We start from the raw sequence: 26,944 nt of genomic DNA on the forward strand, positions 1-26,944 counted from the left end.
ATTCCCTGGTTAACACTTAAAATAAAACTCTTTAAAAAGTTCAGGTCGTTTAAAAAATTCCAAGTGGCCATATAGAATCACCGACGTTCATATATGTAGCCCTTAGCCAAACCTTTTATTGTTATGCTTTTGAGTGCTCTTTTATTTGTATTTATAATGCCAGAAAACGGCGTTTGTTCGGCACATTCTTTCGTTATTATTTTTCCACAGAATTAATTTTTACAGCAATTTTACGGTGGCCACTTTCAACGTCTATATTGCGGGTTTTTAAAACATTTTTAAATTTATAAATTGAGCATTTTAATCAGGATAAACAAAATGTTTAAAGCCTCATCTTTGACTGTGCTGAATTTCAATTGACTTTTTATGGTTATGAACACATGCCTGGTAAATTGTTTACTTGAGCGTACTTGAATACATGACAGATTCCTCAAAAATTGAGCATGCAAAGGATTCGCAACCTTTTTTCACCAGACCATGTAAGTATTTTATTAACTTTTGCCTCGGCCCCTTGGCTTATAGTACAATTTCCATACTCAATGCGATGGGCGGAACGTGTGCCTGGTCATGCCCTGTAATCGAAACAATTGCACCCTGAAAGAAGACCCAAAACATTTTAACCATCGTGCAGGTAAGCCTATTTTTGTTTGCTTTTTCCGCCCATTTGCCACACGTTGCGAATCATAGAATGCTCTCTTGACAAAATGTGTTTTTTTTTTTTGTTAGCTTTTCACAAACTCCCAGTGCTTTTGGTCCTCGTTCAATTTCAAACCGCTTGATTTGCCGTCCTATGTTACGAATTGTGCTGTCATCTGTGGGAATCAGGTTTTCTGGGTTACCATGGATTTATTGTGTCGGGTTGCCAAATGAAATAGAAGCACTCAAATGGAGAGCGGAATAATAGATAAATTGTGAGTGGTATTAATCGATTTATTGCAGCGAAACTGTGGGATGTTGCCGTGTTTTGAAATCGAATAAACATCAATGTTAGTTTCATAGATACAGGCAACTAACTAAAACAAATCGGTCCATTAAAAGATTAAGGTATTAGGAACATGTCATACAGTTGTTTAATTTTTCGGTCTATAAATATCGTGCGCATTTTAAAGCAAAAGTAGGATTTGTACCTAGTAATCTTATGTAAATTTGCTATTTTAATCCTAGTTTTAAATTTACTTGCGGAAGAGAAGACAAGACCTCAAATGGGTGCTTCATAAATTGATAAACTGACTATATAATGCATAACCATTGCTAATAAATTCAGTTTTTTAATAAGTTCTTTGACATTTTTAATAAATTCTAAAAATTTTTAATAATTTGGCAAACTAGTCTATAGGATAGATACTTCAGAGTCCTTTCAAAAAATCATAAACAGACGTTTTTATAGAACCTAATAATCGGGTATTTATGGCTACAAAAGTTTAGCATCGCGATCAAAGTTTTGAATCTCTCCCCCCACCTTTCGGCTCCCCGAAAAACACAACTTTCGTACCACTTTTCCGGTTCACCTATTTCCATCCGCCCCCTACCAGAGTTTTTAAAGTGTACTAACTGCGTCACGGCGTCGTCAAGTTGTGATGGCGGAAATTGTTTTGACGTTTGTTGTGGTTTATAGCCCAGCTTATTTGGAAAACCGACCCACAACCCAACCATCGGCAACAAAAAATGGCTGCTCATCTTTATTGTTGGTGGCAACAGGAAGTTATGCCCAAATTTTTTTTGTCCCTGATCTGACCCCTTTTATAAGGTAAGTAGTAACCATAGCTTTGTGTGCCGAAGTTTTGTTTTTTTCCTTCGCAAACGGGATTGCGGTTTCGCCGCTTGTCTGCTGTTGTTTCACTTCGTTAGCATAAATTTGTGTCGTGCTGTATGAACAAAACAAAATTCGCCACCGACTGCCTGCATTAAGAGTTGAGAACCTAATTATCCTCAGTTGCCGGCAAGGAGTCAGCTTTCCATGCAAATGAGTTTAAAATTGCGCAAAAAGTCAAGAAGGAGCAAAATGCTTAATGAATGCATTGCGCAAATTACATTGTGGAAGCCGCAGGATTGCGTGACGTTGCCATCAGACGACGGGGACCAACTTGAGGGACAGTGACGTGGCTGGCGGATGGCTGGTGTCTTCTGGACAAGTTGACGGACCAAATTGCTCATTTTCCTTCTTTCCCGCCAAAGGTCAATTCGAACAACCTGACCCTGAATTAAAACCGACGCCGATTTCCCGCTGATTGTTGTGTAAATAATAAATAGAACTAGCACCCTTAACTGCGCCAGTCATTTTCAAAACAAATATAATTTACTTTAAAAATACAGCGCAATTTCTTTGGTTCTAAAACGCGAATTCTTCAGTCAAGAGGATTTACCATGACAAACTGACATGGTAATATGGATCGTATAGTTCGAATTGGCTAATGACCTTGATAGACTTGTTATATACATTTTAACGAATGCAGTAAACCCTTTTATTCCATGTAAAATTACTAATTACGTTCATCACTTCTTTTCTGCCAATCGATTCTAAGTTATTAATAGAAATGTCAATGTGCATCCAAGCTACGGTCATTTAGACAAGTCCAAAGGTTAAACAGACAGCCACAAACTTTTGATGCTAACTTAAAATGGCAGAGGAATGAAAATGAACTATACGTTGGCTCTAAATAAAAGAAGCAATCTTTAGTATTTCCCAAACTTCTTAATTAACTAATAAATAACTTACCACATTATTCTTAAAAAAGAAACAGCTATCATTTGACCAATGCAAGAAAATGAATATTGATAGGTTTCTATTTAAATAGCACTCATCTGAACTTAGACCCAATTAAAGACAGCACTTTACTGGGTCCACCCACTCCTGAGCTGGTATTTATGCATTGGTATTCCTCTTTATACAAGCTCTTTAGGTAAAGCCCATATATCTCTGGGCCACAGACAAATCGGCCATTAATATGCGCTAGGCAGAAAGCGGAGCTCGGGGCATGGGACTCTAAAAACATGCCACACAGTAGGGCGCTTAAAAACAACCAACATGTTTATTTGGGTCATTATGTAAACAGGGCAGACGAAGGAGCAATTGACCCCCAGACCAGTAGATATGATAAATGGCAGGTCCTTAAACCTTAAATATTTCATATAATATTTAAAGTTTGATAGCCATACGTTTGGCAAGGGACTTTAGGGCTGGATTCTGGAAAAAATGCGGTGTGGGAAATTCCTCCAAGCGAAAATCAAAATATTAGAAAAGCGCTCTGCTGACTTCAAATGCAAATTTCGTGACATGGTTATATGTATGCGAACTTCCCAGAAGTTTAGTTTACGACTTAAATAAACAATACCACCTGCAATTCAACAAAATGCAGGAATCTGTTTTTATTGCCTTCCATATTTCACCGCGAATGCCAAAAAATATGCTATGAAACGAGTTAGCTTTCGCGAAAAAAGGGGTAGAAGCTCCTAACTTTATTGGGTATTTCCGCCGGCAGACGTAAAGGAAATATATTTTATATACATATGTGTATGAAAGTCGTAAGCATCGAGGCATAAATTGTCAGATTACCTTTACCTTGACTGCTAAAGCTTCATCTTATTATTACAATATATTGCGCAATAAAATTGTGCTATCACAAGCAGATATTTTCTAAAATCAAAACAAATCATGTTAACGACAATCCATGTAGTGAGAAATCGCTTATCTAAAAGCACTGGAAAAGAATACAATAATATTATACATAATGTGTCATATTAATAATTCATTTGGTCTGGCAAGGAGTTATAGCATTTGAAAGGCCTTGCTTTGAAAACGTTGTTCTGTAACACATTTTCTCATCCACTTATTTTTGTAAACCTTTACATGCTTTAATCTTGCCTTTTGTAATTGCGTTACCCATTTTTAGCTTAGCAAATAACAATACACAAGCGGTGTTAAAGTAATTAACATTAACAATTCCTTCTACCATGAAATTAAATTATGGGGGTTAGCGTTTTCCAGTCGCTACGGTAAATCGCAAAGTAATTGCATTTTGAAGTGGATTGTATTAGCAAGGCGAAATTAAATTTTTATGAAAATAGCCAACTGTTTTGAAATTGTGCTTACAAATAGGTTGCCATAATTATCCAAATATTTTAGTAATTTAACTTTACGTTAAATCTATAGGTACCTAGCAACAAATGTATAGATTATTATCTTGTAAATCTATCCGGAATAATTTAATTAATTAATCAAACATTTTAATGAATGGCTTGATGCTCCTACAAAGACGCCACAGATCAGAATTCATTTCATGCTGCTGTGGGTATTTTAAGTGCCTGTCGGCAGCAGAAAGTGCCGGGGGAAAGCACCCGCAGAGCGAAAGGAGCAAAATCACACCTTCATAGTCGAGTTGACAATGTTTGCCATTTGCGCTTCATTTAGTTTGCCCATCTGTGGGTGGCTGTAGGCGATTCCGATGATGTCTAAATCAGATGATGGTGTTTTATCTATTAAGAGCAGGGGTTTCGAGCTTTATGCCGGTATATCCGCACAGCCAGGACTAGCAGGATATTACCGGAAATGACTCAGACTCAAAGGGGGAACATAAATTAAGATCGAATTTAGCCACCATAGAGGAAATAATATTTTATTAGATCCGATAAACGATAAGCAATACACTTTGCTTATCGATTGTATGAGCTTGAGAATTAACAGACATGTCAGTCGTATTTTATAAACAGTGCTGAAAACTGCAATATATAGCAATGTTATAAGCAAATAAAAATACAATTCGGAGTATAAGAAGTAAAATTCTATCTAATTAAACCCTTTGACCTAAAATATATTTTATTTTTTCTTTTTTTGGAGCTGCGTTGGGGAAATACTTATATGTTCAATCAATTTGTTAGACAAATGAAATGAATAACGAAAATATTAATGATTATCCGTTCTTTTTCTAGGCCCAAAATAGGTTCAATTCAATTATCCTCATTCACGAAAACACATTCCGGACATAATTAATTTTCCTGAAGGAGCACCGAAGCCACATATGTATATGAATGTGTATTCGCAGAGCACGTGTCAACACATTTTTCAAAAGGTATCTTAATGAACCGCTGTCTATCTGATTGCTGGCTGTCTTCTGGTGCTGATGGCAAAAATAAGCACACGGACCTGAGCAAATACAAATCCACCATTTGTTAATCGAGACACGCACACGCAAATCAAAATCCCAAATAAACCAAAAAACAAAAAACAGAGGCAATCCGAATCAAATGGACTAAGGCACACCTGCCTGACAAGCTGTCATCATTTGTATTTGCTCCTTCGGGATATGGGTTTTTTGTCTTTCACGTGCGGGTGGTTTATTTTCGGATGATTATCTAGAAATCTTTATTAGCTTGAATACTTAGCTACGATTGAGTTTTAAGAAACTCCAAGATTTAATTAAATACTTTCCAACTTTAAACATATTTACCTTTGAAAGCAAATTTTCCTTCCTTTATACGGTGTCTTAAAAGATGATTTTTTTTATTGTTGTTTCTAACAAAGTTGTCTTCTTTTTGCCTTTATTTTTAGCAAGTTTTCACAAGTTTTTCACATGATTAAATCACAAATTAGAATTCCAAACACTGCCCAATTCAAACTTGGAACTTTTATTTGATTTTACCATTCATTTCCTTGTCTTCCACTTAAACAATTTTAGAAACGAAATTCAAAGAGCTTTTCAAAATATTGTTTTTGCTCTTAATGCTTGGTTAATTTGGCGTTGCACACTGATTGTAGCGCGAATAGCTATTTACTTATTGCGAATCCACCCATGTTGTAAAAATGACCTTCGTTTCCACAATCTTTTAGTGCTTAAAATTATTTTGGATCTCCGATTAGCTCAACGAATTTGGTTCACTTCTATAAATACAACAAATATATTCAATGGAAATAATTTCCAAAATGATTTAAAATAGCAAACCGCGAAGCCTTTTATTTGCAATGTAAGATTTCGTCTGAAAAAATGGGCATTAAAACAAAAGCCTACAAAGTTTCAATTCATGTTTTTTGATTATGTAGTTATATTTAAATTTATATTTATTTAAATTGTTTTACATGTTAGTAAAACTTTTTTGCTATGAATTTAGCAAGTTAGTCCATTGACTTATGATGATTTGATTTATTAAAAAAAGGTTAAGCCCAGATATTTTTTCCACAAATCACATTCGAAGGCTATAGTTTCAAACATTTTCCAGACTTCAGAAAACATTACAAGATCGCAGGGAAACATATTTGTAGTTTAAAAAATATTCTTTCAAATCAATTTTTTAGTTGGATTATATAAAATGTAGCTTTTGCTTTAAATTGTTTGCTTTAATTGCACGGAGGTAACATATTTTTTTCCAAGCTAATATAATCCAGCACAAGGTTTTTTCTACACATTTGAAAAGCATAACATATGTTTTTTAATTTTTAAGCTTCACTTAATGATCGTTTTTTTTTCTGCAATACCAGCGATTTTTTTTTAATTTCAACAGTTAAAAAAATAGTTTTTTAGCTTCCGAAATATCGATTCAGGGTTCCAGAATTTATGAACTTCCACTGGCAATAATGTAAGTATTTCAGAAATTACGTTCCGGTCGATCCGGAGCATTCGGCTGGCGAACTCACACAATCGCGTGCGGTTATTCCGATTCTTGAGTACGAAAGCGAATGAAATATTATCCAAAAATCACTCGGAGCAGTGGATCCGAATATCCGTTGGATTCATTTCGCGTCCGATTCGTTTGAAATGCCGCGACATTCTGACGGTTCGGTTCGTTTTTCAGAATCGTATCGTTGGAATCTAAAAAAGCGTCGGCAGTTCGCTGTTGTTAGTCGGGGGCAGTCAGCTCCTTTTGGCCAAGTTAACAGCCCTGTTAGCAGTCTTTATTGTTGTGGCAGGCTTTCCCACATTTGCGTCACGTGCTGCTGGCTGTTGTTGTTGCATTGAACTTGAACTAGTGGCAAAGTTGTTGCTGTCCTATGTAGTTGCCATTGCAGTTTTTCTGTTGTCTCGACATTGGCGCGCATTTTGCCGGCTGTTTATGGCTGCCTATCTCTGGGCCTTCTCACCACGCAGGCGCCCTGAATTGGGAAGACCATATTCCCCAAAAAATATATTTTGATATCAGATTTCACTTACTTCATACTCGCCGCAGTGCTGCAGTTGCGGTGGAGTTGCTGCAATAGAAAGTCAAGGTGATGCTAATTATGAATTCGAATTTCACGGAGCGAATGCTTTTAGTAAGCCAATTTATTCAAGCTTTTATCACCGCTGGCTGAGGATCTTAAGTTACAAGTATACAATTTTCGACAAGCCAATGGCTTTAATCACAAAGGTCTGCCAAATTTGATCCAATTGCAATTTTTGAAAAACTTAAATGCAGCCCTCACACTTAAATACTCCTGACTTTTACTGCTAGAATTTGTCACAAAGCGATCTTAACTCATTTATCAATTTAGACTTTAATTTTTTCTTGACTAAAGGCCATTTTCCTCATTTTAGTTTAATTTTTTTTCTCTGTGCAATAATGGGAGATGTGGTGCGCTGGCCCCATGGCTATAATATCCAACTTTATTGAAGCGGAAGTGGCCTGGTCTACAGAGAATGTTCCGGCATCTAAGTGCTCGTGCGGCTTGCATTTTTTAATAATTTTTTGATAAGGGATTTGCAATGTTAACTGCCTTTAAAGAATTCACAGAATCAATGAAAACTAAACTACAGTCCTTTCCGCTTTGCTAGGTACTTCTAAGAAATAAAGGAATTCCGAGAAAGATATTGGGAAATTTTTTTGTAACCGAAAGTACTTTAGCAGAAAAGAACAGACGAATATTTATACCCGTTACTCGTAGAGTAAAAGGGTATACTAGATTCGTCGGAAAGTATGTAACAGGCAGAAGGAAGCGTTTCCGACCCCATAAAGTATATATATTGTTGATCAGGATCACTAGCCGAGTCGATCTAGCCATGTCCGTCTGTCCGTATGAACGCTGAGATCTCGGAAACTATAAGAGCTACAATACTGAGAATAGGCATGCAGATTCCTGAGATTCCTGCGCAGCGCAAGTTTGTTTCAGAAGAGTGCCACGCCCACTCTAACGCCCACAAACCGCCCAAAACTGTGGCTTCTACAGTTTTGATGCTAGAGTAAAAATTTAAACTGAAATGAATTGTTCTCATCAATACCTATCGCCCACAAGCCGCCCACAAACTTCAAAAAATCGTAAATATGAACGCGGATATCTCGGAAACTATCAAAGATAGAGTATTGGGATTTCAGATTTAGATTCCGTAGCCTTGTACGCAGCGCAAGTTTGTTATGCGAATATGCCACGCCCACTCTAACGCCCACAAACCGCCCAAGCCTGTGGCGCCCACAATTTTTATGCTAGATTAAAAATTTTAACTGAAATGTATTGGTCTTGTCAATGCCTATCGATTGATCCAAAAAAAAAATTTGCCACGCCTACCCTAACGCCCACAATGCTTAAATCTGTCTTCCGCCGGTAGGTAGCGCATTTAAATCTCGCTTTGCTGCTTGCATATCTCCATTTCCCTTTGGTCCCTTTAGCTGAGTAACGGGTATCTGATAGTCGAGGTACTCGACTATAGCGTTCTTCCTTGTTTTAGATTAACTTTACTGTTTATCCTGATCAATAACATTTCAATCTTCTACCTGAAGGTATAATACCCTATTCGATATAACCTTAAATACTGAAATAAAATGTATCTGAAAATTTCATATAACAGGTATACTTATTATTAAAATATATTTTATAGATAAGTCCTTAACAGAGGCTTTAAAAGTTAAAGAATATTAGGGGTAAAAGAAAGTTTAATTCTGTAGAAACAAAACTGTTTTTATCGAGTTACGAAACTATTTAACAAAATAAAATACTTCTATCAAAATACGGAAATATAAAGTTTTGCTGATATTGATATGCCAATTTTTTCGATTTGTATAGTGCCACTTGGAAGTTTTTTGGCCTGGTTGGCCTTTTTGGCGGATACGCCGGAAGAACAGCTTGTACGTGCTACCTGTTCAATACACGAATGGTATTAAAATTTTACAATGCGGGAAAACTTGCAACATGTGTGCGGATGCAAAGTGTGTGAGTGAATGCTGTCTGTTTCACAAGCTTTGCGTGTTTTAAAGTTTTCAAACAAAAATCAATCGTCGGAGGCATATATTATTGCGAATTCCCTGCGATGTCACTCGCCTTTTTATGGCAAGTTCAAATGTTTAAAGTTAGGATTCCCTGGAATATGTCAGCACTGGCAAGGGTTTAAGCCGCAAAACTAACCATACGATAAGGAAGGATTTGCACACTCACCGAAAGACAGGAAAATTCCAATGCAATTCGATTATTAGCATGTCATCTGTGGCTCGGGAAATCTCCCTTTCAACCTTCTATTTGCATTTCCGTCATCGGCAAACCGAAACCATCGCCAAGTTCAAGTGGAAAAGTAGTCATAAGTCGGAAGACATGAGCTTGGGTACTTGGGAATTCAAGGCATTCAATTGTGGCCGGCAAGCTGTTCGCAAATAAATTAAGTATGTGTACATTGGGCTTACAGCTTGCTGGAGAATTTCTCAAAATGGAGTGGCCAAGAAGGAGATTAAAAGTTACCAACGACTTTGAATGCAAGATTTAATTTGAGTCACAGCATGACGTATGGAATAGCAATTTTAATCAATTGTCTTCAGCTCAGTGAAGAGTCCCGCAAATACTTCCCCCCATATCCACTCACAATTCGATGGAAATTAATTGATTTTCCCTCAGCAGTCCGCAAACATAAATTGCCAATGCGGTTGGCAAAGTCCGCTGGAGAGGGAAAACAGATTGAACAGTAGCTCATCAAAGGCAATTAATTTCCCAATTTAACTACATCCGGGAAGGAGCTTTGTGTAAGGACTGATCAAAAAACCTTACCTATTTGCATTTGTGCTGAGGCGTTCTAAAATAATTCAAGTCGTTGAGTATACTTAACTTTAAGTAGTTGAGAAACTTGCTCGGTAAGATGATAAATACATGTGAAAATAAATTGAATAAAACAAGGAAGTATGCAAAATAAGATTGACTTCATTAGTTACAATATTAATAAAAATAAGGCTTATTTCTAACATAAATGTATTAAATGGGACATAACACAGGAAGAGAATTATCTATATTATTTCAGTTTTGAAACTTATAATTTTGATAAAAATATTTTAATAAAAAATAATATTAAATGGCCAGTTTAATACAGCCGTTATAAGTATAGTCTTACTTAATTTATCTAGGTCAGTATAATGCAAAAACAATCAATCTTCTGAAGTATTCATTAGGTACATGACATTGGATTTGCTTAATTTATAGATACTACTTTCTCAGCCTGAAATACAAATTGCGGCTAAGTTTTCAGTTTCCCCCTGTGTGGTTTAAAACTATCATACTAATTATATAAACCATTTGATATAATTAAGTAATAGTTAATTGCTAGACTGATAGCGATAGCGAAGTGAGGAAGTTTTCAACAGGAAACGGGCGGTTACTGATCATCTGCCCACTAATTAAAACTAGACTGTGGTAAAAAACAAGTGTTTGCCCGAAAGCGATGCTAAACTTTGGAAAGTTAACAAATGTTTTGCCACACTCTCTCTGGCGAGCCCTCTAATGAATAATGACAGCCCAGGGCGACATGAAAATAAAAAGGAACCGAGAAAGTCGGACAGCACTTTGCGCTCGGCGTGCGTGAGCAAATCAAACATGTCCTTGAAGGACGATGAAAAAGTGGGTGGAATGGTATCTGGGAGAAACTCAAATATCCACAGGCGTCGACAATTATACAATCGATTTGATGCCAGTTCTTTCCCCCCCCACTCGTCTGATGAAACTTTTACCAGGTCTAGTCGGCAAAGTTTCCTCGGCTGGGTGGGGTGTATTGACCCATCCAAAAGCCTGTGTGTTTGGACCCATGCCTTCGCTTTTTGCATACTTTGCGCCACATTGCCCACGCAATTTGTTCCAATGTCGTGTGTCACGTTTGCTTTCATGTCGCCTCCTTGGCTTTTGTTTGGAATTTTGCTGTTTGCGCTTGTGCCATTTTTGCCCCAACTGCAGTTGCCCAGCTATGGCTCTCATTCCAGCTGTAGCTTCTAGTTTCTACCTTCCCTGCATTTTATACGTTCATTGGCTTTGATGTTGTGTATGGAAAGACTAATGAACCCTTTGGCGAACGGCGATGCCGGGCCAGGACCCATAAAGCATGGACAAGACCTCAGCCCCCATCGAGATAGATAACACGAACTGGATGGTAAGGGTGTGCCATCTACGGCCTTAAATAGTTTCTTTGTTCACGTTTCGTTTTGCTTCACATAAGATATTTTCGGGTCATAATATCAGGCTAACTTGGGGCACCCTTGAACATAATTAAAGCTAGAATTAGCTGAGCCAGCAATGCCTTAATTTAATTCTCACTAAAACTATATATATTCTTGTTCAGGATTACCAGCGGAGTCGATCAAGATATTATATATATTCATTTCATGTTGTGATCTTGCCAACTATAAGAGCTAGACATTTCCGATTGGATATGCAAATTCCTAAGCTACCAAAGATTCCTAAAATATTGAATAAACACGCCCACATGTTTAAAGATTTTTTAAAAAGGATAAATGGGATTTTTTTTGTTTATCAATAAACTAGTTCCATTATATTCAAGCAATAACCAGTTTTGCATACCTCTCAAAAGAATACCACTATGATATCAAAGTAACATGTTTACCAATCCAGAAAATCATAAATACATTTCAAAGAAATGGTAATCCAATATTTACCATCGCACTTCGTTTATAATTCAATTAGTTTAATTTTTTACAAACAGTATTCAAGAGGCGCACTCAGTCCCAATAGCCGGAGGAAATTATAATTACCGTTCTCGGTCACAGGTGGGCGTTTATAGAACCCCTTTCGTCATCGTTATTGGCATTGCCCCATGGCACGTTTCGTGTCAATAACTTACAATTAGCAAGGAATGGCAGGGAAACCGCCGGTTGCCAAGTTGAGGACAGGGGCGTGGCCCTCCACTCACTTGGGCCATAACTAATAGATAATAATGACATGACCACGTCAAAAGTTGATGGAACTGAGGTTCATTGGCCTTCCTATCCTGAGTGTCGGGATGGATTACAAAGTTCACTGAGCTATAGGATGTCCCGAGCATGCAATTCTCATATATATATTAATCAAGAAGTCCTAAGAATGCGGTTGGAAAAACAAAATTAATTAAAGGCGAAATATATTTCTTCTGCACGCCAAGTCTTATGGAAATGATTATTTTTGGGCGAGGCGCAGTCTACAATTACTGGTTAGAAAAGTGCACAGGTCCTCTTTAGAGACATCTATTTTACTAGTTAAACAAGAGCAAGAACAACAATTAAATCCTAAAGAATGATAATTTATTTTTAGCGAGATAATACATTTTCTTTAAAAGTAGAAAATCAGTTGGCTTAACTGCAAGTTTTAATTTAAATTATCATTTAATTAAAAGATAAATTGCCATGGTAATAAGTGTAGTAATTTTAAAAAAATTCAATAAAGTTATTTATTAAAGGCAGCAATTGAAAATATCTTTGGGCTTGTGGTTGTGTTCAAAACAAATTGAAGTGAAGCAAAAAGTTTCTAAGGCGCCAAATGGTTGGACAGCCAATGGTGCTAAGTCCACTGGCTAAAAGGCATTACAAGTTCAAAATGGTACTCAAATTTCATTATACCTACTTAGCCCAAAGCACACTTTAAAGTTTCCCGACATGAGATTGCGAACTCAGCATAGCCAAAGATATATGGACACTCGACAGATCGAAGACGCCCCCCATAATGTCTTTTGTCAACACATCGGAATTGGTATGGCTGCGGAATGCTGGAGAAGGATTGGAGGCCCGGTCTTATATTTATAATCGTCGGCAACGCCTTCAGGCACCCAACATATTGAAATTGTCTCTTTGTGAGGCGGTTCAATGCACCGCGTTGTCTATGCAAAGGGATTTTAAAATCTTTCAGTCTGGTCAAAAGTTGAATGGTCCACTGACCAGAAAGAAGTGAGCTCGAAGGGCGTATTTCCAAGCGGTTAGCTACTAATTTAATTGCCAAATGCAAATTTCGAGAACCCTGTGCAGGTTTTCACCAACATTAAGTAGAAAAGAAAGCATTTCTAATATCGAATTAAGCGGCTGATTGGCAATGTATTTAACTAACAAATTAAAAAAGTGAAGCGATTTCTTAGTCTGAGATTTTGCGAAGGATAATATCAACAAGCAGTGAAGGGGTATCAAAATTGTTCATTTAAAATTAAAAATGAGGATGCATTTGTTTGACTGACCATTTAATGTTAGCTCTTAACTCCAGATTCCATAGCTCCTTACTCCATATATGTGTTACCTTTATTGTAAATATCAGTAAGGGACTTTGTCTCCCTAAACATTTATTTTTTAAACGTCCTGTATCTTTTGCAACATACCTTTTACATTTTTGCACCAATTGATTTGATGGTTATCACGAGCTTGATAACATCCACCTCCTTAAACCACTCAAAAGAAAATAAATAACCACAATCGTAAACTCTGTGTGGCCAGAACCCAACTCTGATTGGCATTAGCAGGAACTTTGAGGTTTTTAGTTTTTGCACTTGGCTGCGCATCAAACAAAAACGAGGAAATAAAACAAAAATGTGTTTAAAGAAACTTGGCACATAAATGGAACTAGACATAATGGACCACACTAGACACTGCCAACTACCAAAAAGTCATATGTTCAACTAAAGTTTTGCAAAACGAATTTTCATTTAAACTTATTTCTGGAACTAAATTTACTTTACTAATACAAATATTTTTCAATGTGCAAAATGAAATTTCATTTAAACTTATGGGTCTAATTTTACTTTACTAAAAATATCTTTCATAGTGCTGGAAATAACTAAAACTACAACAGGAACTTTAAAAACAAACTTAATTTTTTAAGTTATTAAAATGTTTTGCTTTAATGAAAACAGACCAAAACGAATGGTTGCCATAGCAAAATTTTAATGCTTTTAAGGAACAATTAAATAATCTTGATTTATTTTGGACTTAAAGCTTATCGAGAGCTCTTACACATTTCTTAAACGAGTAGGCTAATCTTTTGTAGTCGAGAACGAATTGTATTCTCCCACATTTCATTGACATTTCTCGTCAAGCACAGAACAGAAAATATCAAAAATGCCGGCACAAAAGGTAAGAAAAATATCGTAAAATATGAGAATATAGAATATATATAGATTTTCCTTTTATAAATACAGCCCCCCGAGTTCAAGTTTCCCATGCATGATTTGCACTTGAAGCAAACGATTGGCAACTTGAAAATGGCTTGCACTCTGGCCCTGATAGCCCCACTGCTACTTTACACTCTTCACAACAATCCGCGCAGGAGGAAGTATAGGACCTTCTACTCCAAGTACGATCCTTTGGATGCATTCGACCGTATGATGAGTGGAGGATATCTCTCCTCTTGTCCCCCGGGAAGTGGTCCCAAAAAGGATGACAAAAAGGACAAAAAGAAGAAATAGATCACAATGACGAAGGCTACAACAAATACTCTCTATAAACTACCACACACTAGAAACCAAGTCTGACACAAATCTGCATTCTAAGAAATTACGCATTGACTATACAGTTTTTAACTTAATGACAAGGAAACGGCAGCCCCCTTAACAAAACTTAACAGAACTTGTACCCAAATATTCAAAATCAACAATGTTTTTTTCCTGACGAGACGAAATCGGCCCTTAAATGGAAATCGAAGTTCGAAGGAAATTACGCGTCTTTCAATTATGTATATCAGCTAACACGTATATTTAAAAATTAAATGGAGCATTGCAAACTATTCTTGTGTATAGATGTTATAGCAGAAATTTCTACAAATATTTTACTATGCTTTAGCAGGCTTTTAAAGGCCGGAAATCCGGTCTGACTTTCGGATCTATGCTCAAGTAATAATAAAATATTGATTATTTCAGAGTTTCAGCTTTGTATTAGACTTCAAGATTTTCTTTTGGACTTCAGGGCTTCCTTTCTCTTTCGTACTTCCGTAAATTTTTTTGAAGTTTCGAACATGCTTTGGAATTTTCGGAACTTCAGCTGTGATGATTATTTTTGGTGTCCTTAAATTTTGGATATTTAAAAAAAGAGGTAGATAATGTAAGGGTTTAGTCCTCGAGCTCTGGAGCGATTAAGCCCCAGTTCAGTTAAGCCACCGAAAAGCCTTTGAAATGTTGTCTAACATGCTACGTAAAAGATGTTAAATCATGCGAGATGAAGGGCAAAGCCAAGGCAGCTGTCAAGCGCAAAACTTGCAGGCAGTATCGAAAATGAAACTTTTTTGGCGGTATGATAGCAACAAAAGCGGCCTCATATAATGCAGGAAATGCATAAAATTTCAATAAACTTGCTGCCTGCATGCTGAGAAAAAGCGGTTCGCCGCTACATTTGGCAATATGGCTGAGTATGGAGAACAGGGCTTCTTATGGTGAATGTGCAGCGTCAGTAAAATGGAGAACTTTATTGCAGGCCGTGTTGACATCTTTGCCGGCATTGTCACGCAAGCTGGTTGTGCCCCATTCCCCAAAAAAATAAGGCACAAGTGCACTACTGCCTATCGTGGATCTCGGGGGCTGAAGGACATTTGTGCACCGAACCGCGTTCTTGGGCATGGGTAGCATGTCCCTAATTATCCTCTTCAAAACCTAAGCCCGAACTGCTCTCCATCCAACTTGTCTAAGAAAATAGTGAACTTTTGGCATTTCAAGTTAAGCCTCTTAGTCTTTTCCTGGGCAATATTTAAGCAAACGCCATCCATGCTGAAAATTCTGCTCTGACTCTTGACTGCTCCTGCACTTTTGGAACCGCCTGGACAAAAGTCCCGGCTCAAACTCACCAAACAACTCACTTGTTTCCTGGGAGCCTCAAAGAGATGGGGACGTGCTCGGCTTGAAGAACACCTCGGGCTGTAAACCGCAAATACCGCAAACTGCTGCATCTCCACGGCGGCAACAAAGGAAATCAGTCTGTGGGTAAGATTTTAAGGTCACTAGTAATATGCTCTTTTAAACCATGGTTAAATATGCCATTTAAGGAACACACTTTTTAAAAATATGCCATCTTCGGTCTATTAATCTGTACTTTAACGCGTGGTTTTAAATAGTTCGAAGCCTTAGAGATATCTGTGGCATATCTGGGTACCTAAACCTATTACTGAGAAAACAATATATTTCTACACCTTGGCTGTAAAGATTTAGATTAAGATTAGATCGTTTTTTTGGGAAACATTTTGCAAAATTGATATGTCTTTCCATTAGTATAGCATACTTTTTGACATCATTTTGAGTGATTTATTTTTCAAAATTTCGAAAAAAAATTGGCATGTTTATAGTAAGAATCGCCCAAGTCTTGTTGAAAAATGTGCATACCCTACAACTTGTAAGGCAATAACAAGTTGAGTACTTAACAAAATTTGTCTGGGCTTCTTTTTCGAGAGTGGCGCGGCTATTTTGCATGTTGCTGCTACCTGTCCACATAAACACAAATGTTTTGGGCACGACCTGCTGGCCGGGGTTTTTTTTTTTCAAGCAAGGTAACATTTTTATAGCTGTTTCGGGTCATAGAAAAAGGGGAATGCTAAGCGCTGTTTGCATATTTTAAAACTCATCTCCTTTTTTTCTACTTCACCCTACAAGTGTTTAAGTAAGGGGTTGATTTTTGGGGCATGCCTTCTACAGGCCCCTTTGTTTACCCAATCTTTAGTACTCAAAAGTAATCAACCTTTCATTTTTACACTTGTATGTAAATTAATTCTATTTAATTTAAGTCTTATAAATATTTGTATTCATTAATGCATTATAAATATCACCAGCTTTACTAAAATTGCTTACTTTTATAACCTTACCATTTGTATACAGTGTTTTTTTGAATTTGAAAACTTAATGTTCTATGGCGGCTTTGGTTACATAGTGTTGTTTACCCAAAGAATATTCATCTTTTCCAGGAACTTTCATTTTAAATCCCAAAAATCGAAATTTAGGGGCAGCAATAAATGCATAATTGCTACTTAGCAAGGCTTTGACTTGCACAGCTCATTAAACCCTTGTTGTGCCAGTGCTGCCAAGTTGGACAAATTGCATGGGAGCAGCAAAGTGATGGCCCAATTGTGCGCCTCGAAAGACTGAACGCCTGGCAGCAGGCTTCGATAAATCAAACTGGCAAAAGGATTTCCGCCCTGACTTTGACTTGATATGCATTTAATGGGCGGTTTGCGTCACGAAGGAATGGAATTGGCCCTGTGGTGGCTGAGAGACGAACTGGCCTGTTCGCTTGGAAAATTGCAGTTTGGCAGCTCAGCTCGGAAGTTTGGCAATCCGCTTACACGTCACGAAAGCCAGGCCAAGAGCCAAAAGGCAGACAACATTTTGCATTATTCTTCATATTTATGAGGCACGCTGCAGAATGTCGCTTTATTAGGGTAACTTGCTGGGCAGCACTGCCACTGCCTTTTCCCAAACAAGGCCCCCAAATGAACACGCAAAATGCTGATGAGTGAAGCCCCATTTCGAACAATTGAACTTTTTGATTGAGTTCTGGGGGTCGAACGATTTGGCATTAAAAGGGGATGAGGGGGAAGTACCTTGATTCATGAACAATGGGTGTTAAATAAGTTCAGAAATAAACGAGTAGATGGTTGAGGAGGCAGAATAACTTGGAGTTGAAAAGGTATCAGCCTGTATCCCACTTTCCATATTCACTAAAATATAAAACTTAATAAAATAGTTTTAGTCCATTATAAATTTTAACTTTTTAAATGACTGTATTGAAATACATATCAATTATGAAAATGTACGAATCAATAAATTGTGACTACAAATAATATCCAAAATTGTAACTGTTAAAAATCATTCCACAAAAAATCAAGAAAGTGGTATTATTTAATTTAAGGTTCGACAATGGGTAAATTTCTTAAGTTAATGTAATCTTTTAAAATTCCCTAAGCAGTAAAAACAAGGCTCTTTGGCTGTTAAAATTATAATTCTGGCAATCGTTTTTAAATTAAATCAGTTCACTAGAACCTGAGATAAATTCTATAATGCCGGTATACCACCCAAAAGTCCGTAGTGGATTCAGTGTAACCTCCTCTTTATCCTTTTAATTTTTTTTAATTATGGTTTCGCTGACGTGGGCATGTCAGTGGGAACAACAACCCGGACCCATGTGCCACATAATTTCATTCCCACCAACTGTTTTCATTGTCGCCCCACTGCTGCTGTCGAGAATCGGGAAGTGATTGCCGCCCTGACAACTTAATTTAAAAAGAGAACTATCGGCGAATCTCTGCACAATCCGGGCAACTTTAATTCGGTTAACCCGAAAAATGGAAATTTACGTTATTGTTGTTTTTACTGCTGTTGGTAAACCAATGCTGCTGAAGCCCGCGGGCGTTAATAACACTATCCTCCAAAATACATTTTCGTAAGACTTTAACTTTAAATTTAATAAAAATTTTGTGTTGTATGTCAGTTTGTCCCAAAAAGTTGTTTTAGGGACCTGGAAATTTTAGATGATGTAAATAAGAAACTTTGGTTCTACCATTTTTGGAAAACCCACTAGCTTGGCTCGAAAACAGCTTTAAATAGCTAAAGTTCGTACACCCGTAACTTGTGAACTACCAAAGCTACAAACTTGTGCTATATGCCGTTAAAAAGGTATTTTGAAATATTATGAACGCTTTACTAAAGTGATTTGTCTAAATAACACAGCTTTAGAACTATGGTCTAAAGTTTTTTCAAATTTAATGACTCGATTCAATGATCGATTAAATGATTCGTTTCTATGATTCGTTTCTATGATTCGATTCTATGATTCGATTTAATGATGCGATTCAAGGATTCGATTCAATGATTCGATTCAATAATTCGATTCAATGATTCGATTCAATGATTCGATTCAATGAATCGATTCTATGATTCAATTCAATGATTCGATTCTATGATTATATTCAATGATTCGATTCAATGATTCAATTCAATGATTCGATTCTATGATTCCATTCTATGATTGGATTCTACGATTCGATTCAATGATTCGATTGTATGCATCGATTCTATGATTCGATTCAATGATTCGATTCAATGATTCGATTCTATGATTCGATTCAATGATTCGATTATATGATTCTATTCAATGATTCGATTCTATGATTCGATTCTATGATTCGATTCAATGATTCGATTCTATGATTCTATTCAATGATTCGATTCTATGATTCGATTCTATGATTCGATTCTATGATTCGATTCTATGATTCGATTCAATGATTCGATTCTATGATTCGATTCAATGATTCGATTCTATGATTAGATTCAATGATTCGATTCTAAGATTCGATTCTATGATTCGATTCTATGATTCGATTCTATGATTCGATTCAATGATTCGATTCTATGATTCGATTCTATGATTCGATTCTATGATTCGATTCTATGATTCGATTCTATGATTCGATTCTATGATTCGATTCTTTGATTCGATTCTATGATTCGATTCAATGATTCGATTATATGAATCTATGAATCTATGAATCTATGAATCTATGAATCTATGAATCTATGAATCTATGAATCTATGAATCTATGAATCTATGAATCTATGAATCTATGAATCTATGAATCTATGAATCTATGAATCTATGAATCTATGAATCTATGAATCTATGAATCTATGAATCTATGAATCTATGAATCTATGAATCTATGAATCTATGAATCTATGAATCTATGAATCTATAAATCTTAGATCTATGAATCTATGAATCTATGAAATTATAAATCAATGTTTGTGTTTTTGGTTTTATTGTTTGTTGTAATCTATTTGTATTATTACGTCAAGGCTTTTCGTACTTACAATACAAAATATGATTTTAAAAATAAATTTGCAGAACAATTAAAAATAAAAATGTTAATAAAATTCGAGATGGATAATAATATGTTTATTATAAAACTATCTGTCACGATCTATTCTTAATGGAACTTTTTTTAATGTGCCCCTATTATTTGGGAGACTCTGTACTCGTTCCGATTTAATTTCTTGTAAGCTAGTGTTTTACCAAACACATCGAGATGAAAAACTCAAGCGATGCATAGCTGACGAGACAGGTAGCGTGCATGTCGAGTTGGCTATCGAAAAAGGTTGAAACAATTGCAGTTCACTTCAACTCCTCCAACCCACCTGTGAATAGCGTAGTGTTCTTTCGACGGTGCCTATGCGATTTAATAGATTGAAAAACAAGTAAAATAAGAATAAAAGCAGACAGACCCAGAAAACCAAAAAATAAGAAACAAATAGATTTTTTGAAGCTACCGTAAACAGCAGCTAAAGTAAAATAATTTGTATTGTACTTTTTTATTACAACATATGTGAGTAGGTCCCCTTCCTTTACGCCTTCTCCACATAGGAATGCCCCTGGGGAAAGCGCCACACAAAAAGATACTTTGAAGATGTTTTTATTAACCCTTCTGCCAACAGTTTTATTCCTTTTTATTTATGCAGACAAGGAAGTACATATATGGGGTTGTCCTGGCTGCAGTATCTCCTTTAAGTTGAATCAACGAGAATGCTTTATTTTTCTCGGTTATTGCTATTTTTATAGAAATCTTCTATGGCAGTTATAAGCTTTGATGTTTGAGCTGTTTCCAATAATAAAAGGCTTCGGGAAGCAACAAAAATTAAGCATTTGCCGTGTGAGACCACAGCATGTGAGATGCAATCCGGATTTAAAGCTCCGTTCCATAAAAACATAGGAGGAGTGTTTACTCTCAACGGTTTCCATTTAGGTTTACGACTTTAAGAAAGGGGCGACGAGGAGTTGGAGTACGGTGCTAAGCACTTCCCCACTTTGTAGCAATCTCTCTGAAAACATGGCGTATGCGTAACGCGAGGCACATAACTCAAATCGCCGGGCATATTCATCTCCATATGCAAAGTAGATTTATGTCACATTTCTGTTCTTGTGCTACCATTTTTCGGCCCACCCCAGCCTCTTGAAATTCCCACAACTTGTCGACGTATTTCGCTTGTTTGTTGATTAGGGCTCGAGTTCTTTTTCCCCCAAGCGTGAGCATTTTTCTGGCACATTTTACCCATTTTATAAAACTTTAAGTCAACATTTCTAGCTCATAAATTTGGCATACTGTGCTCATGCTTTTGCGGTGGCATTAAATTTTTCATTTCTTTATTTTTAGTTTTTCCAAACATGTTATCTAATTCAGGCTTGCATTATTTAATTACTTAAATTCTTCGTCTGACGTTGGGCAAACAGTGCACGTGCCTGAATTTTTGACTAGAACTCTTCGAGAATAATGGAATTATAAATTGAGACCCACCCGATTGAGAAGTTTAGACACGTTCGAAAACAAAATATTGGGGAAGAACAAAAGAATCACAATGCTGGGGTTGAACTTTAGGTTTCACTTTGATGTTGCCTCGTATTCTAATTTGAAAATCAAGATCTAACTATAAAGTCATTAATACACAGAGAGGAAAAACCAAGAACATTGTGATTGAATTGATCACATTCGTTCTTAAAAACCGTGTAAGCACAAATGTTCTTATTTTGATCCGAATGTTCTTGATTCTAGAACGAAATGGTAGGAACTAAAAAAGTGAAATGAGATGATTTCGTTCTATTTTCAAGTTGATTTTGGTTTTAGTTTAAGAACATTTTTGGATCAATATAATAACATTTTGATATTGATTTTATTTGAATTTGGGATCAAAAGAAGAACATTTTAGACTTGTAAAAGGAAAAAATGAGCTCAAATCGTTCTTGAAATAAGCTAAATACTAGATTGAATACCCTTCCCAAAAAAACGCTAAAATAATAATATTTGGCTTGTAATAGTTTTTTACTTTTATTGAATTGTAATATATATGGGATATGTATATAATATGTGATTAATTACAGGCTTAAATCTCTTATAACATTAAGGTATATATACAAGCTTATAAATATTTAAATCTAAGGTAATGTTTTTTATTATTTAATAAGTATTTGTGTAAGGGTGCACTAGAGAAAGAAATTATATTTTTAATAAGAATAGGAATAAGAATAAGGAATAGAATAAGAATTTAAAAAAAAGATATAAGTTTGAATTTTAAATTCATTTTTGGATTTTTATGTTTCTGTATATATTTACATACATATGTATAAATAAGTGGTTATGTATGTATGTAAGTATAAACACACGTGGAGACGAACGAATTTGTCTTTTCCGAATTCTTTAAAAACACTTGCACTTAATTGCAGCCAAATTTCCGTATAAAAGCAAACACTTATACGAACATGTGTACATACCATACATACATACATACGTACGTTTATTTTAGCACAAAAAATGAGAGTAAAAGAGCTGATGAACTTAGGAATTTATACTAACCTTCAAGGAATTTCCTTACGGACTCCATTTTAATATCCTCCAGGAACTTTGACAACTGCTCGTCACTTTCACTTTCCATTACTTTAACTTTAAACTTTTGCAAACCAATCGAAACGCTGATGAAATGTGCCAGCCGAATGGTTCAGAAGAAGAAGAGCAAAGTAGAAGGGTCTAACGCGTGCTTGCTGTTAACCGAAAGATACTAACGCGTTATAAAAAATCCGCAACACACCATTTCAAGTCGAAATGCAACTCACTTTTCGTTCTATTTTTTGTCCCTTCCGTTCTTACTTTAAGAACATATTGAGATTATTGGGTTTCTGAGAAGAAATTGAAATTGATTTAAGAACCACGTGATAAATGTATAACATTTCGTTCTTGATTTGAGAACAATTTTGGTTTAACCAAATTTTAAGTACAAATTCAACTTGATTCAATCACAAAGAGAACATTTTGAGCTCAAAAAATGCCGTTCTCATTTTAAGAACATTTTCAACTCAGATCAGAACGTCAGAATTCTCTCTGTGTATATTTTACAGAACAGTTTTATAAAGAAAACTTCAAAGTGGATTTTTCTAACTGTTTTTGCTTACAAGTTTTAAAAACTTGCAAGAATTAATTAAATCACACATTTGACAAACAAGAGACATACGGCAAAGACAAGTTTTAAAATGTAAGACCTAAGAGCAGAAACTTACAAAAAAACTAGCAATAAACATTCCAAATTTCCAAAAAAAAAATGTGTCAAAAGTTGCGAAACACTTTCAAGTTCTTTATTGAAATTCGTGAGGAAAATGTCAAGCAATGGCAAAATGCAGGAAATAAGACGTCTCAAATAAGCTGCGGCCACAGGCCATATGGCTCTTAGAATCCTGGGAATGCAGGCCAGCGGAAAACCAACTGTAAGTCTTGCCATTGTTGACTCAAAACGAAAGCCAGGTCAGGTCGCTTTTGGCTTTTAGGATTGGCTCTTGGCCAGCAGCCCGCCACTTTGGATAAGTGTTGGTTGTATTGCTCACTTTAACAGCATTTTGGCCATGCATTTTGCCCAAGTTTACAGCAGTTGAAACAAGAATAAGTATTATGTATGGTTTCTTTTTAAGCTTTCAACTAACCCATTCTTTAGTGCCCTCTGGTCAATTTTTCATTCAATTCCCTTACAAATTTTATTTAAAAATAATATAATTCTTTAAACACTTATGATAATGCTATTTAATTCCATATTAACTCTTTGTTAAGCAATTTTTAATGAAGAGTACTTAAATCTGCTGAACTCCTTTATTTTTCTGCCCTTTGCAAACAGTTGCAAAATTATTTATTTTTTATACTAGGCAACACTTTCTCAAACGTAAAGTTTATTTTGGTCCCTTAAGGGAATTAATCAGTTACATTGAACCGAAAAGGGACGCCATCGAAAAACTTTTGTAGGGACATAAGTTCAAAATGATTTCTTTTACCGGCTTCAAACTTTATTTTGGGACGTCTTGTGGTTTGTGCTGTCGTCTCTGACGATAACTTTAAAAATTTTAAACTGAAAACCTCTTCTAGCAATACTATCTTATACAATATTTATGCGCTGCAGCATAACAATTTTTTTTTAACAGCAAAATGGTTGAGCATTAATTAATAAAATGATGTGAACATTTTGCAATGCTGTTGCAACCATTCAAATGTACACATCGAATATATAGCGGCTGTGTAATTGCAAAATAGCCCACAGAGACATACAATAAAAGCTTCCTGCACTTATTTTTTACATGTGGATATTTGGACTATTCTATGCGCCACAAATTGTTGCATTTTTAAAATTTTCTGATTCAGCATTTATTTGTGGTTCATAAAAACGCTTTAATTCCCCGTGGTCCTGAACATGCCCATAAAAATGATTGCACTGCAGAGCCTAAAATGTAGGCTATATAAAAAAAAGGAGATGAAAAAAAACATAGACGGGTCGAGACGGCACCGGACTCTTGGCATATATATATAATTTTTATGTATTACTATCATCGCCCTGAAGACCTTTACAGCTGACACTTCGGCAAACACTTTGAACGAGAACTTCAAGGCGCAGAGTGTTGGCATTCTAGGTATTAATACCAATTCGTATTGCTAAGTGAAGGGCGAAATTAATGGCTGAATTTGAACCAGACCCATTTAAATAGTAAAGTTCAAGGCTATATTTCATTTCCTACAAGTTAAAAATGTTGTCGCGAATTTCACTTGCATTGGAACCAAAATAACTATGGTGCTTCGATTTCGACAACTTAATTATATACGCCTACGAGGTTTATGACTTCTTCTCTTGACCTAAAGAATTCGCGGTCTTACTTTGTTGAGAAATTCACGTAGCAATAGATATATTTCGACACGGTAATTTATGCTGACCTAAAAATTCTGATTTTTATTGAATTAGTTTTAAAAACTCATACATTTTGAAAATCATTGATCATTATCACCCGACCCTGGTTTACACATCGTTAATGATTTTTGGCACGATCCGTTACGAATATTTTTAAAAACTAAAATGTAAGTATACATTAATATGAGAGAAACTATCGAGAAGCTTGTATATTACCAGGTTTTTTGTTAGCAGCTCTCGAGCAGTTTATGGTTTTCATAAAGCAAGGATTTCTTGCTTCCGTGTGACAGGTGCCATCGAAGCCACAAACTGGGCGATAGTTTCTTGAACAGTATGTGTTACAAGCCTCAGCACAGTAAAACCAAAAACCGAGTGCAACCAATTTAAAGATATGCATAGTAAGAAGTTGACTCAAAAAGTGAAATTGTAACAAATATATAAGAAAAGTTACAGCGGGTAATGTTTTTTTATAAAGACTTTTTCTATGCGGAACAAGTTTATTAGGCAAGCCACATTTAAGAAAAAGTTATGGTTATTAAAGCATGACAAACTTTTTCCACTGCAATAAAAATAAATTTGTATACCATAATAAAACCTAAAAACGTTCGCTTAAAACTAAAGAATCAACGGACAGCTAGAACTAGTAACGCTATTCAAAGAAAGTTATAATACTGCTATGATTTTGGTTAGGCCTTTTTTATTAGAATTGACTGATCTTACCAAAACATATTTTCCAGCGCAGTGTTGATATTTTTGGAATACATTTTCCCACATTCGACGTTACATGTTTATGGTTTCCGTGGCTTGGAGTAAACCCATAACTCTTTCAGTAATTAAATTTAATTTACAGACTTTAACCACGAAAATGTGAAACAAAAAATCACTTTGTATGGAAATGTCATAAAGGTCAACAAGATTTTTGTGGCTCGTGCAGCACCGAGACATTCAAACAGTGTCCTGAATGCGAAACGCAGGAATATTTTCCACACAATAAAATTACAGCGTAGTTCTATCCGTAGTTCAACCCCGACCCCTCGTGGGGCACGTTTCCGCCTTGACGCTGTCAAACAAAAGGCACCCGGGAGGCCGCCAAGTTGAGCAAAATGTCGAGCCGCCGCTGAAATAAACCGACTCTCGGAAAAACACATAAACTTGCACAACGTCACATAGTAGAATGCCGTTAGACGTGTGAAAATTTGCGCCTTCCGCTCGACATTTTTGCGGCTGAGCCCCTATTTCATTAATTTAATTTGTCACATGCCGCACTGCTCCAGACGAAACTTGGAAAATAAGTGTCAGGAATGCAGGATTTAAATCTATTTTAGGCTTACATTTGTATTCCTACGATAAAAATATGTTTTAAGGATTTCTTTAATTTTATATTAAACACACGAAGAAAATTCTGACGTTCTCATTTCAGCTGAAAATGTTCTTAAAAATAGAACGACATTTTTAAGTTGAAAATGTTTTTATTTTGCTTGAATCAAATAAAACAAAATAAACTATTAGTTCAGTCAGTAGTGTATACTTAAAAGTTGTTAAATAAACTTAATATAACTTTTCTCCTCTCACCATTTGTTCTAATATTGAGAACATTGATACCCAAATGTACTTACACGGTTTTTAAGAACGAATATTCTCAATTCAAGAACAATGTTCTTGGATATTTCTCTCTGTGCATTATTAAAGGTAAGAAAGAAATGCTTGCCGTACTAATCACTAGTATATCATATGATTTATTATGGAACTATAGCATCATCAGGCATAAGGCTCCCCTTATTTAAAGGAATTAAAAATGCATTAAAGCATATTTATGATGAGATTTTATTTTTTTACAATACCAATACAGACGTTATAAGTTACTTCTGACCCAAACCAATCTGCGTCTGTGGCCTTATTTTTTCCATTTTCACTTCTGCTTCCGTTCCAGTCTTTAATTGTTCCTTCGTTTTACTTTCACAGTTCTGAAAACGCAAAATTAACAATTATGTTGAAACAATGGTGGGAGCGAAATTAAATTTCATGCTTGGCCAATCGCAAGAGTTTAAAAGTTTGCATCGTTTTCATGACATCTCCACAGAGCGTGTGGATCGCC

General features: G+C 35.9%; 3 protein-coding genes across 7 annotated transcripts in view; 1 reads left to right on the forward strand and 2 right to left on the reverse strand.

Annotated features, from left to right (window-relative positions):
• Window positions 1–25,979, reverse strand: part of LOC119547925 (trissin receptor) — a 48,414-nt gene extending 22,435 nt beyond the window's left edge. The window contains exons 1-2 of one of the 5 annotated variants that reach the window (XM_037854968.1): window positions 6,626–7,071; window positions 5,445–5,657 (exon numbers count right to left, since the gene is read on the reverse strand). The gene's annotated coding sequence lies outside the window, so the exon portion shown is untranslated. Of the gene's footprint in view, window positions 1–5,444; window positions 5,876–6,587; window positions 7,072–25,569 lie in introns of those variants that run through there. The other 4 variants (XM_037854965.1, XM_037854967.1, XM_037854970.1 and 1 more) reach the window with 4 other exon arrangements.
• LOC119547926 lies at window positions 14,137–14,896 on the forward strand. The gene is made up of 2 exons (XM_037854971.1): window positions 14,137–14,247; window positions 14,313–14,896. The coding sequence occupies exons 1-2, from the start codon at window positions 14,233–14,235 to the stop codon at window positions 14,577–14,579; spliced, it is 282 nt and encodes a 93-aa protein (XP_037710899.1). The 5' UTR covers window positions 14,137–14,232; the 3' UTR covers window positions 14,580–14,896.
• Window positions 24,926–25,273, reverse strand: LOC119547927. The gene is made up of 2 exons (XM_037854972.1): window positions 25,066–25,273; window positions 24,926–25,009 (listed from the first exon to the last, which is right to left on the reverse strand). The coding sequence occupies exons 1-2, from the start codon at window positions 25,244–25,246 to the stop codon at window positions 24,930–24,932; spliced, it is 261 nt and encodes an 86-aa protein (XP_037710900.1). The 5' UTR covers window positions 25,247–25,273; the 3' UTR covers window positions 24,926–24,929.
• Window positions 25,980–26,944: the final 965 nt, after the last annotated feature.

The sequence above is a fragment of the Drosophila subpulchrella genome, chromosome 2L, assembly GCF_014743375.2.
Source record: "Drosophila subpulchrella strain 33 F10 #4 breed RU33 chromosome 2L, RU_Dsub_v1.1 Primary Assembly, whole genome shotgun sequence".
Classification (NCBI taxonomy): Eukaryota; Metazoa; Arthropoda; class Insecta; order Diptera; family Drosophilidae; genus Drosophila; species Drosophila subpulchrella.

Excerpts from the sequence above, each read along its gene's own strand:
- LOC119547927 (XM_037854972.1), bottom strand. The coding sequence starts at position 25,246 with ATGCATATCTTTAAATTGGTTGCACTCGGTTTTTGGTTTTACTGTGCT. Across the intron at positions 25,010-25,065 it reads AGCTGCTAACAAAAAACCTG|TTTTTAAAAATATTCGTAAC; the intron begins GTAATATACAAG and ends CTTACATTTTAG.